At 37.7% G+C, this 13,656-nt stretch overlaps 2 protein-coding genes across 2 annotated transcripts; one reads left to right on the forward strand and one right to left on the reverse strand.

The window, feature by feature from the left end:
* Positions 1-397: 397 nt before the first annotated feature.
* eme1 (essential meiotic structure-specific endonuclease 1) lies at positions 398-9,348 on the reverse strand. Its single transcript, XM_056255505.1, has 9 exons — positions 9,275-9,348; positions 7,598-8,328; positions 7,318-7,445; positions 5,124-5,213; positions 1,626-1,750; positions 1,256-1,403; positions 1,042-1,157; positions 749-938; positions 398-617 (listed from the first exon to the last, which is right to left on the reverse strand). Exons 2-9 carry the CDS (start codon positions 8,298-8,300, stop codon positions 441-443), a joined length of 1,677 nt encoding a protein of 558 aa, XP_056111480.1. The 5' UTR covers positions 8,301-8,328; positions 9,275-9,348; the 3' UTR covers positions 398-440.
* On the forward strand, positions 9,281-12,809 carry mrpl27 (mitochondrial ribosomal protein L27). The gene is made up of 4 exons (XM_056255504.1): positions 9,281-9,402; positions 9,795-9,920; positions 10,042-10,115; positions 12,425-12,809. Exons 1-4 carry the CDS (start codon positions 9,363-9,365, stop codon positions 12,629-12,631), a joined length of 447 nt encoding a protein of 148 aa, XP_056111479.1. The 5' UTR covers positions 9,281-9,362; the 3' UTR covers positions 12,632-12,809.
* Positions 12,810-13,656: the final 847 nt, after the last annotated feature.

Raw genomic sequence — 13,656 nt, forward strand, 5'->3', positions numbered from 1 at the left:
TGTAAAGATAACATAAAGGGAATTAATTGTACATTAAACATGGGTCTTCAATTGTGTCAAATGAAATACTAAATTAATAAATTGCATTTCCGATTTACTTTGAAAAGGCTTCTGCCAGCCAAGGCTATTTGCCACTAAGATGAAAAGAACAAAAAAAAACTCGTTCCAGGAAAAGTGAAACTTTCATGGTTCACCTCTAGTGTAGAGAGGTACAGAAAGGTTTGGACCACAGGTATTTGAGGAAAGCTAGCTCTGATGGAGGTGAAGAAAAATCGTTTGGGTACATTAAGAAACATTTAATAGCAACGATTTACAGTAAAAAAAGACAAATATAACTTTGAAATAGCTTGAAATGCATATAATATCTGAACTGTAATAAATACCTCAATGAAGCCAATATAACAATTCTTTTGACATCTGTGTGTACAAGGCAGAATAACCTATACAGCAGAATCAAGGGGTTGCTGGTCATCATGTGACGTCATCATAAGAAACAACCGTTTAGAAAGCTCTGGACCAACTCTGCGAGTTGTAGATGTCACACCCTCTCCGCGACGAATGAGTACATCTGACAGCAGACCAACTTTTTCATGCTCCGATTTGCACCGTGCATATGCCTAAAGTAATAAATATACATACACACTAAATCTCAAACATAAAATGATTTACAAAAAATGTGCCATTTCTTAGCAGATAATGGGTTGGATCTATGTTGTCAAGACACTTCAGAATTAAAAACAGATTTAACCTGAGCAAGGAGCCGAGGAGACGGGTAGGCACTGAGTACAGCACTGGCCATATCAGGGCTGACACGGTTCAACTGCTGTATTTGTCTATTCCAAACTTGCAGAAGGCCATTCCCTGTGCGGTCCACCTTCTGACCCCCTGCCCACTCACTCTCCAAACAAAATGTGAACCCCGTCTTCTCTCGCTCCCGCCTGGGAAGAATAAACATACACAAAAGTAAGAAATAAACAGCAGTAGCTAAAGATACAGCTAGTTGGAAAGCGATAAATTTGGAAACAGTGTCTTCCCACTCACTTGAACGGAGCCTCGGCTACTGCTTTGGTTGACATGGTAATATAATCAGTGAAGTCCTTCCAGGTAGAGAGGAAGCGAACCTGCACACCAGTTTGCAGCTGCAAGTCTACCAAAGTCTGATAGACAGGTGAGAGAAGAAAGACTGATTTGAAGCAGAGGACCTCAAATACACCCATGAATTTATATTGACTGCCAAAGAGGTGGTTCAGCTTACCTCCTCAACCTGCACTCGCGAGACCTCTGGAAGCTGATTGATATCGTCTCTCTTTCTTCGCTTTTTCTGCCCTCCCTGAAGTCCCACATTCTTTTCCTCGCCTAGCACTGCCTCACGGAATTTCTTCTGACATTTTGAATTCTGGGATCTGCAAAAGAGCATTTTTAATGCTAAATTAAGCAATTATAAACGTCATTAGTTTGTCAAAATAAATCATAACATGCATGTACTAATGCAAATTTTTGTTTTATGATTTGTTTGTCTTTAAAGTCATTACTGGTTAATTCTTGGGTAAAAAGCACCATAAACATCTAAACATTGAAAAAATGTCCAGGTTAAATACAACTGACACTCTCAGTACGTCACTCACCTGAAGTACTTATCTATGTCAATCACGACCAGACTGAGGGTTCTGCCTGGGTTCCTGCTCATAAGTCCTTGGATCCAGGTGGTCAGAGATATGCCGCTTTCGGTTAATACACTGTTGCTTTGCCTCTATGTTAAAAAGAGAAAAGCACCACAAAGGAGAGAAAGTGTTTACCATTAATTTCCTAGACTCTGGGGACCTGCCATAGTCTAATCTGTTCTGCCACAGCTTCATAATGAACTAAAAATATTTAAAAACTTCTCTTAATAACATAAAAGGTCTCAATCGTTTTTTTGCAGCAAACGAACTAAAGCCCTCAAACGAACTAAAATCAAAAGCGCAATATGGCTTTGTGCCCTAATCAAATCGCAAAAAAACTATAGTCTACTAAAAAGTATATAGTCTGTTTGCACTGTATTTCAAAGCAAAGTGTGCACACTTGATCGAGTGTTTTCTGCTTTTCAGTATGGTTCACTTCACAAGTAGGGGTGTAACGGTACATGTATTCGTATTGAACCGAAACGGTACGGGCGTCGCGGTTCGGTGCATGAATTTACACGGCGAATACACGGTATAAAAATAAATAAAACTCGCGTGCAAATTAATTAATGTAATGCGGAACTACTGTTAAAAACGCAGGTTATTTAGGGACACATAATCTGTAGCCCCGCCTATGTGCAGTTTTTTGTCAGGTCGACGCATAAGGTCGACGACGGTCCAGTGAGTGAGTCAGAGATAGCAGCACTAAGGACGAGTGGTGGCGACCCACAAGAGTTAGAGGACCTGCCGGCCTCTTTAAATTCGCAAGTTTGGGAAAACATTGGTTTTCCCAGTCTCTCTCTCTCTCTCTCTCTCTCTCTCTCTCTCTCTCTCTCTCTTTTTCTCTGGTTAATGCATAAAAAATGATTACAGCGCTACTTTATTTCACTTCAGAATTCTAGATCTGAGCTGTAGATAAACAGGAGGGGAAAAAATCAGAACTATATATATTTTCCATTTGACCAGCAAAACATTCATGAGTCATGATGACAGCTGTTATCTTATCTATTTATCCAACCCATTAAAAACAGTCTGTGGGTGCCATCTTTTGGACATTTATCATATTGCATTGGTTTTCATTTCATGTCCTCAAACAGAGCACTAATCTGTTTATTTTTAAGTTACACATTCTACATTGATTAAAAAATAAAATCAAATGTGTTTTTTAATGGTAGTATTATTGTATACAGTAATAAATTATTTATTTATAATTATTTATATTATTTATAAATCAGATGAGAATAAAGTTAGTGTTAATTAAAATTTTAAGGAAAACAAATATATTAATCTGAAATATAGCAAATTAATTTTAAATTCATTCAGGTACAATTACCAAACATATCTCAAGGTATTTGTGTCTTTTTATTCATTTAATTAATAAACTAATTATATAAAAATATTGTCAATGCACTAAACTGGTTCTATGCCTTTACTTTATTAATAAAACTTATTTAAAAAATACAAGGTTTAAGACATTTATTTTCCTTTAATCCAGCCCCCCCACACCCACACACAGAGAGAGAGAGAGAGAGAAAATGCTCCAATAATAATACGTCAATTACATGAATTACTCAAATGTAGTAATACACTAGGTGGTACAGCCTGAGACATGCATAATAAAAAATAAACTGCATTTTTGTTTTGCTTTTCCCTCCGTTGTACCGAACTCGTACCGAACCGTGATGTCTGAACCGAGGAATAAACCGAAGCGTGACTTCTGTGTACCGTTACACCCCTATTCACAAGGAATGGCCCTGTCCCAAATGGCACCCTAAACACTCACTGTCTTCTAGGGCTGGTCCGAATACCATTTTTTGAGCTTCGAAGCTTCGGTAGTATTGAACATCGAATATTCGAAGCTTCGGAATCTCTATAGCCTATGTCTGTCTGTCCGTTTGCATTTTGATTATTTCGAGAACCGTTCATCCAAACGACTTCACAACACAAGGGAGTGCAGTGTCGTATTTGGTGCAATATAGATAGACAGCCGAGACGCAACACGTTCAGAGTTAATACACTTTTAATAAACTACAGAACAGCGAGAGTGGGAAGCGGCGCGCCTCAAGCAAGCAGAGCTATGCTCCGAGAACGGACACTCCACTAGTAATATAAAACACACACACACACACACACACACACACACACACAGGTCTGTTAACTTAAGCAATATTTTTAATAAGGTAGTCTAATATTTTTATCACTAACAAATAACTGACAAAGTAGGGTAGATTTAAATAAAGAAGTGGCGCGCCTCACGCGAGAAGGGCTTATATGCTCCGAGAATGGACACTGCACGCACTAGTGATATAAAACACACAAACACGGTCAGTCATATCTTAAACCAACAGGACAAACCACATCTTATATTTCAAAAGGGATCTGTGCATTAGTGTGAATGCAGCTTATCGTATCTAAACTGAGAAGACAAATCACTCACAGCTCTTGAATGGAAAACATTCAGACAGCCTACTTTTAAATACTGAAAGCACTCTTTGTTTATTGTTTGTAATGTTTTTTTTTGTTCCTCTTTATTTACTAGCTTTTATATTCTGAAGCTATATTCGTTTATATAGCCTATTTAAAATTCTTAACATGTTTTTTTAATAATTATTTTTAATTACACAATTAATTACACAAATAATGTTTTTAACTGTTATTAATATTATTAATTACGAAAAAAAAGTAGATCATGAGGTGCCTAAAGATTCTACTATACAATGATTTATTGCTTGTCTTTGTCGAATAATACAGAAGATAATATAAAGAACTTAAAAAGTAATCGTATATTAAATTGCAATCGCAATATTGGTTAAAAAAATCGCAATTAGATTATTTTCCAAAATCATTCAGCCCTACTTCCTACAACACAGGTGTGAATGTAATGTAGACTGAGACACTATATCACAACTAAAAAGAGGGTTAAGTCTCTTTTTCTTTGTTCAGTTTGCACACTGAACATGACTCGGAACTCTTAATTTTGAACTCTCAAAGTACACCAGATTGATGAATTTAACTTTAAAACGTACAAAAAATGTTCTTCTGGTGGGACATGTCCCCGGACCCAAGAGGAAATGAGGTTCACCCCCCCATAGTCTCACAAAATCCTGTGGGAAAAACTATGCTGTCAAAATTCTGGGCCATGCATTTTTCAAAGATTAAGAAACTGGACACTTTAAAAGACCTTCTGGATCATTTTTACATAATTGAGAGATGATCCCGTAATTGTATTCATTACTCTTAATTGCTCTGACTCTTCTCGAAAAGGTCATAACTGCTGGTTTTTCTGCTGCCCTTTCGGCCACAAAGCTCTTTTAATTTCATCTTTAGTTGCCACATCATACAAAAAACGGGAAATCCAGCATATCAAATAATTATTCTATTAATGGTTAATTATGTAATTATAAAGGTCCAATAGGAAATCGCACCATGCCATTACCGTGCCGCCGAGCATAATGTGCCTACCTTGCAGTAGTTGTTAATCATGGTCACAAAGTCATCCACTGGAACTTGGATTACAGCATGTGAGTCTGGAATGGACATAATCTCACCAGTCTGCAAACAAAACAATTAAACTATGAAACCAAGTGTAAAATGATTTAGATCAGTGGTCCTCAACCTTTTTGACTCCAATGCCCCCCACCCCTTTGTTTGAGACACTCAAAATCCTTCCCGTCTAAGCTTCTAAACGGTATAACTCTAACACTTCTAATGTGATAAAACAAAATCTAAAAAATATGACATCAGTTTCATGCTGTTTAATTAAGATTACAATATGTTAATAAAACTTTTTATATACATTTAAATAATGTATCCCTAGAAGTTTGCCAAGGTCCCCTAGTGGGAACCGGCCCCCAGGTTGACAACCAATGGTTTAGCTGTTCCTAATTTCTGCCCAAATTTGAGATGCCACAGAGATGTTTAAGAATCTTCTTTATCTACAAACGTTAGATAAACATCTTATAATGCCATATTCATGAATTTAAAATGTTAAATGTCAGACATTGAGAATCTGTATTCATGACATTCAACAGGAAATCCTTGGGTGACATTGATTCTTCGGTATTTACATCATCCAAACAAAAATGAATGCAAAAAAAATGAATGCATTTAATTGTTCATAGGCTACTCAATCCCCGTTTTTACATTTCAGCCGTTTACACCTGGTATTAAGATGAGTTTTGGTCGATCGGATCACATGTAGACGAGGGAGACACATTCCCGTTTACATCTGGTGTTTTAACCTGTCTTTTTTGTCCACTTTCAACCACTTCTGTCCTAATTTTTTTTAGGGTACGGTCTATGGGCAGGTAAATGTATGGACTTTTTCTCATCTTTCGATCTAATGGACAAAATAAGCTCACGCAATTTACATGTGAACGTGACCGGAGAAAACAGAAAAACACACGGAGATCATCAGCTTTCGTTTCTGCTCTAAAAGCCACAAGACCAGCCGAACGCTGCATGTTAGAAATCAGGAATGGTGAGAGAACATGGTTCTTGGTAAGTTTTTCATCTTCAAACCAAACTTGTGTCTTCAGCCTACAAAGTTTAAATCCCATCTGGCTAGCGCAGCGTGCTTCCCATAATGTTCACGCTTTAAGTCCGTAGGTGTAGAGTAGGTAGCCTGGGTGCCAGCCGAACTTAGCCCCGCCCACAACTTTGAGGATGGGAAGTTCGGTCTGGACTTGATCCGTTGTGAAGCAAGTATGCCCGAACCAAAGCTGTTCGGACCAATCAAATTCTCAAGGCGGGCTTTATACGATGATGGACAGATGATCAACCGTAACGTAATTATCCACTTCACCAAAGAGCGCTTGGGATGAATTTGTTTACAACAAAGAATGGCTGCCGCTGGAGAATTTAGATGTGTAGATTCAGCCATCGCGTCTGTTATAGAAGACGTAGACAGCGCATTCATTTTAAAAGAGGAACAGAGAACCGCGATCAAGGCATTTGTCGATCCAATCATGTCCAGAGGCATTTTCTTTCCTGGTTCGGTTGAAACACGCCCCATAATCACAGCCCAATGGAGCAGTATCAGACTCACATTCTGACTAGAATCTGAGTATGACGACGTCAGGCTAGAGAGTAGGTGGTCTTTGGGGCTGTTCGAACACATTCGACCACATTACCACACACTACAAAAGCAATCCGGTCGAATACGTTTTTAACTACCTGGATGTGGTCAAAAGTGGACAAGCTCAAAACGTTTTAGAGCCCGTTTACACCTGTTTAGCGTTGTCCACTTGTGATCTGCTGATCGACCAAGACGCATCTTAATACCAGGTGTAAACAGGGCCTTAGATTACCTTTGCCATTTTATAACACCAACTTAAAGTTATACTTTAAAAACACTAAAAGAAAACACTGTTAAATGTCATCTTTAAAAATGTAATGCTTGATGATGGTCATGAGATATTGGGCGGGATTTCCTTTTGTTTTTTAGATTTTTTACTTTTTTTGGTCTTCTCTCCTACACACCTATCTATAATCTGCAGTGTGCGATGGTAATTGTTAATTGATTCATTTTAATATTCAGCCATGATGACATGAAAATAATTAAATAATTATCACTTTCATCACTGTCTGCACCTCAAAGCCAATGACAAGGAATATGGGCAAAAGTTGCATTTGTATGTATAGAGGGCAGTCGTGCCTGAGGGCAGGGTGAGCGTCTAGCCCAGGTGACACTACGAGGAAGAGACTGCTTCTCTATGGCACAGTTGCAGCCCATTGCGTGCAGGGAAGTCAGGAGAGCACCGCCACCTTCCAGCTGCAGCAGGCCTATGAGAGAAAGACAGCTAATCAATACTAATCCATTTAGCAAATGCAGCTTAATACCTCATGCCAGTGCTTTTTAACAACTCGGATAAAGTACCAAAGCGCAACGAACACTGAAAGAAACTATTACAGCAGAGATGAGCACTGCCACCTACCTGGGTCGACCGTCACCACCATGTGTTTGATGCACTCCTCTGGCCTCAGGGCTTTCACAGCATCAGCCAGAGCTTTCTTCTCCATTCTCAATCTCTCCTTCTCTTCCTGCTGATGCTCTCGCGTTGCTCTTTTCCTCAGGGCTTCCTGTCTGGCAGCCTCCACTTCTGCTGGGGTTTTCTTGCGTTTGGCCAGGTAAGGGCCATTCTCTGCTTCAGGTGAAGGTTCTTTTGTGAGGTATGGTGCAGCGTTGTTTGAGCTACACTGCCTTGTTATATTTCTACAGATCTTGTTATGTTCAACTGGGTGGGCCTCGGGGTTGATATGATGTGCTGGAACATCTAAGAAGTGTGAATATCCATTAGGATCCACATTGAAAGCCTGAGTCTCCTCTGCAGCGGTGGCTACTGTACCCAGACCACGTTGTTTCTGTTTCAGTCTCACAGCTAAGGGAATGACGGCCTCCTCCTCCTCGCTGTCACTACTGACCATCAACACGTCACATCTAGCAGGTCCAGTGGAGGAGCGGACCTCTAAAGCTGAAATTGGATCAGCAACATGAGCCATTTCTGAGTCTAAACTGTTTAAAACCACCAAGTTGGCCTGTCTGGATTTTGACTGTGAGAAATCAAACACAGGCAGCTCTTCTGAATCACTGGAGTCGCTGTCACTTAGGAGGAATCCAGGTCTACTGATGCAGGTCATGCTGAGCTGTTATACGAAGATCTGCAGTCTGAAGGAAAGCTCAAATTAAAATACAATACAGATTAAGTTTAGATCTGTACTTGCCCTGCTGATATTTCTTCCCTCCACAAAATAAGTAAATAATAAATAAGTGTGTGTGTAGTTTTATATTTATTTTATTTGAATTCATGTAAACATGTAACACTGTATAAAATATATTTTCTTTTTAGCAACATATTTAATTTGTAACATTTCTTTTTATTTCACAAACTGTTTATATTACTCAGTCAATAACCTTCAAGTTTTCTTTAAAAACAATTGTTTTAAAAATATATATATATATATATAGGCTATATATATACACACACACACACATATATATATATATATATATATATATATATATATATATATATATATATATATCGTTATACAGTTGAAACTCGAAAAATTAGAATATCGTGTTGGCATATTTAAATCGGAAGAATATAACCATTTTTATATCACAGACAATCGAAAAGATCAGTTGCTATAACTGTTAACTTAGTTGCTACAGACGTTAATACTATAGCCTTGTAACGTTACTACTGTAAAATCATACTATATTAATTAGGGATTTCATTCAAACGGTGTCAGAATATGGCGTTTTGTTTTATCTCGTTACATAGATGGATTGGATGATATCAAGCTAGCTAAATTAACGTTACACAGTTTAAACATTGTACAAACACTGTAGTAAATACGGTGTTTTGATAAGAAAATATGGTTACTTTACCAAAAAAAATACATTCATATTTTGTTGAAACAAGACCAACCAAAGTGAGGATTTCGCAATATTCAGTCACAACCACGAACAGAACCTGCGCGTGGACTCCAGACAACTAACGTTAACGTTATTATTTACATTCGCACACACTAACAGAAAACCTCATACTCTTCTATTGTAGCTGTAAATATGCAATATTCACAAACTTTTTATTTTTCTCTCTACTCACGCCAGCCAAACTCTCCAGTTCGCAGCTTCGCGGGTTCTTCTGAAGGATCACGGGAGCGCGCCCGCTGCGTCACATCACGTCATTCAAGATGGCGGCGCTCGCGTCCTTGATGCTACAATCCAGAGCCTGTGAGTAGAATGACAGTTTTTCGGGGTTTTTTTTCCTTTTCGAATTGTATCACGTATAATGCAAGTCATGTGTGAATAATAGTTGCTGATTTGGAGTAATGGTGCACTTTATCGTTTAACGTTTTGTAATGACTGCGAGTTGGTAGTAGCTGCTAGCCTGTTATAAGCCACCATTTCCTAACAGCACAGTGAGCATGTCTGAAATGTTGACAGCAGCTTCAACAGAGCATAAACTGACTGATTCGTCTTGTGTTTTGTTCATGGCAATGCAGAGCGTTAAGGATAAGGTTGATTTAACACATCAAATTGATGGTTATGACGTGAAGAAAAGTTTCAACATCATCCATGCAGATAATGATGATTTCTGTTGATTTTTTAATTAATCTTTGCAGGCATTCTGTTCAGTCAAACACCCACAGTTGTACTGACGAGATTTGCTTCAAAGAAGTCAGGAGGAAGCAGCAAAAACCTTGGAGGGAAGAGTGGTGGCCGCAGATACGGTTTCAAGAAACAAGATGGTACTTTTTAACTATTGAACTTGATATGATATGAGAAACACAGAGATTTTGTGTGCGGTTTTTACTGTAGCTATGGTTTATCTTGCATAATAGCACATGTTTTGTCTTTACTTTTTTTAAGGGAACTTTGTACATGCTGGCAACATCCTCGCAACACAACGCAAGGGTCTAATGCGCTGGCAACCTGGAGCTCATGTAAAGTATCTTCCTATGAATTGCTGTTATATAGCTATAGCTGTGTCTGATCATGCAAAGTTATGATGTGTTTTATTTGTTGTAATTGTATACAATTTATTAATGACAATTTCTGTTTACCAAAACAAACGTTTTATATTTTTGTACATTACCTTTTTTGATATTTTATTATTTTGTGCATCACAACTGTTTTACTTTTAAAATTGAGCTCAAACCCAACATTTTTAATTCTGTCATTAATTACTCGCCCTCGTGTCGTTCCAAACCCGTAAGACCTTCGTTCATCATCTACAGTAGTTCAACCCTCTACGCACACCTTGGCAATAGAATCGCCATTGGCTAGTCAATTTTTTGGGTTACTCGCCAGACTGAGATATATATATTTCCACCAAATCAGCTTATTGTAAAATGGCACAGCTTTTTAAATATCTAAATGTACACTCTTAAAATCAGTCAATCAAGCATTATATTATGATAATCAAGCATTAGCCTATTTAATGATAGAACTTTAGTAATTAAAACTAAAACTTGATAATCATGCATGAATGCATATTTGTCATTTTAACTGAACTTAGAACTGGTGGTGGTGCTTAAGATATTGTTGGTCATTCAGTGTTTCTGTAAAAAAAAAAAAAGATAATAGTAATTGATAATAGTAATTATTATTAAAAGATAATCCTACTACTAATAATGACAATAAACAAAAATAGTATAGGCCTACAACACATAAGCTGCTGGGTTCATGAATGTTAATCACCTTGTCAGCGTTCGTTTGCTCTGATTTTCTGAAATTAAAACTGGGATGAGAGCAATCCAATAAGATTGCCGTTTGCGCATTAGTTCCGCCCACTACCGGAGAAACCGCCATATCTTCTGCTTGTTCTTAAAAGCTGAATAATTCCAGATGAACTCAGTTATTTTGACAGGAAAATACTAACAAGAATATCGTTTACATGTAGCGCGTCGATTTTGCGTGGTATGTAAGACTCTCGCTCGCTCTCTCTCTCTTTGTGTGTGTGAGAAACGCGACAGCGAGTCATGCGCCTTCACACTAGAGTTTACGGTACGTCAAATACAGGTACGCTGAGCTGAATTTGAAATATTAAACAGATCGCTTGACGGAGAGCGAAACTCTCAAGCGCTCAGTCAGTGTTCAGTGAGTGAAAATATATCTATGCTAAACTTATACTTGGCATCTAACTAACACACACACACTGGTGAGTAAAATCTAAGAATGTATTAGCCAATGGCTGATGATTGACATTGTTTAGTCGCCCAGAGTGAAATTTACTCGCATATGCGAGTGATTTACTCGCATTGTAGAGTGTTGGTAGGTCAACCTTAATGTTATGAAGTGATGAGAATACCTTTTGTGCGCAAAAAACCCCTAAAATAACGACTTTACGTCAACAGTGTATGATAATGAGATGCAGTGCAGCGCTTCTGGGTTGTACGTCAGAACGTAGGCTCACTATTGGCTGACGCTGGTCATGTCTGTGATGCATGTGATGCTGGCCAATAGCGAGCCTACGTTCTGACGTACAACCCAGAAGCGCTGCACTGTTTACACTACGTCAACAGCGTAGGAGAATGGCATGGAAGAGAAGAGATTGTTGAATAAAGTTGTTATTTTAGGGGGTTTTTTGCACACAAAAAATATTCTCATCGCTTCATAACATTAAGGTTGAACTACTGTAGTCACATGGACTATTTTAACAATGTTTTTCCCACCTTTCTGGGCCTTGAAAGTTGCAATGACGTTGCTGTCAATGAAGGGACAGAAAGCTCTCCGATTTCATCAAAAATATCTTAATTTGTGTTCTGAAGATTAACGAAGGTCTTACGGGTTTGGAACGACATGAGGGCGAGTAATTAATGACAGAATTAAAATTTTTGGGTAAACTAACCCTTTAAGTACCTACAAATGTACCTTTTTTTTTTTTTTTTTTTTAAAGCAGCATATAGCATATTTTCTGATGCTTAGTCGCTTAGATTAATTTTTGAAAATGATTTTATATTTTATTCTATGTTTTGTTATAATGTGTTATTTTAACATTTCTTGATACAGTAGGGTCCAAAAGTCTGAGATCACTAGTAAAACTATTTAGCTTTTTTCTAATTAAATAAAAAGCACAATTTGTTCATTACAAATTATATTATCAGTATGACAAATTTGATAACTACATAATTCTGCTTTGTTTTTAAATTTCTTAAAATTCTAAAACTTTATTACCATACAATTATGTAAAACTGGAAATTGCCTGCATTTCCCTTATCTGAAATTAATCTCTCGTTGTCTGTCCTCACAGGTTGGTATTGGAACCAACAAAACAATTTATGCCCTAGAGGACGGTATTGTCAGATTCACCAAGGAGGTGTATATTCCTCTACCACGAAGTGCCGAAGCCAGGGATGTGATCCCAAAACTTCCAAAGGGTGCCGTACTGTACAAGACCTTTATTAATGTCATTCCTACAAAACAGGAGAATGCATTTACTCTAGTGGACATGGTATAAAAAAGACTTTCCTCAACTTCAGTTTGGTCTGGATTTTTTGGACTGGTAACCCACCCTGAAATATTTTGATACTCTTCACTCAAATGTGTCTGAAAATTAAGCTGGAAAATATTTAATTTCTTTTTATTTGTACAGTTACTGTATGTTCTACTCTAATAAACATGTTTACTTAACACCATATGACTTTATTATGTTCAATACCCTGCACTTCATATGTTAAAATACAAATTCATTTATATTACAATCTAGAAATATTTGTTCTCTTTAATAAAATCAGCATTTGTTAAAAGCTACTGGAAACAATGTTAAACATACACGTAGATAACACAAACGATGCGTTAGGGACTGCGTTTACAGATTTATTAAACTCCTTTGGGGTCAAGCAGAATGTCAGTGGTCCCACTCATCGTCTAAATCATACACTAGATTTAATTATATCATACGGAACCAATCCAACCGATATAGATATTATACCGCAAAGTGACGATCTCACCGATCATCACATGGTAACTTGTATAATACGCACTGCTGAAATTTGTCATGTTGCGCCACGTTATAGACCAGGCAGAACAATCATTCCGACCACTATAGATAGATTCTCAAATAGCTTACCTGATCTATCTCAGCTGCTCAGTGAACCCAAACAAACAGATGAACTAGAGGAAATGACTAGCAGTTTGAGCACCATTTTCTCTAGTACATTAGATATTGTTGCACCAATTAGATCAAAAAAGGTTAGAGAGAAAACTAAAGCACCATGGTACAACAGTGCTACGCATGCTATCAAGAGAGAAACTCGTAACCTAGAGCGTAAATGGAAACAAACTAATTTAGAGGTCTTTAGAATCGCGTGGAAAGACAGTATGTCACGTTATAAAAAAGCTCTAAAAGCAGCCAGGGCTGAGCATCTCCGCAAACTAATAGAAAATCACCAAAATAATCCAAGGTTTTTATTTAACACCGTGGCTAGACTAACAAATAAACAGACATCACCCGAGCAAATTATTCCGTTACAGTATAGCTGT

This window comes from Rhinichthys klamathensis, unplaced genomic scaffold (genome assembly GCF_029890125.1).
Source record: "Rhinichthys klamathensis goyatoka isolate OS25496 unplaced genomic scaffold, OSU_Roscu_1.1 h1tg000121l_1, whole genome shotgun sequence".
Classification (NCBI taxonomy): Eukaryota; Metazoa; Chordata; class Actinopteri; order Cypriniformes; family Leuciscidae; genus Rhinichthys; species Rhinichthys klamathensis.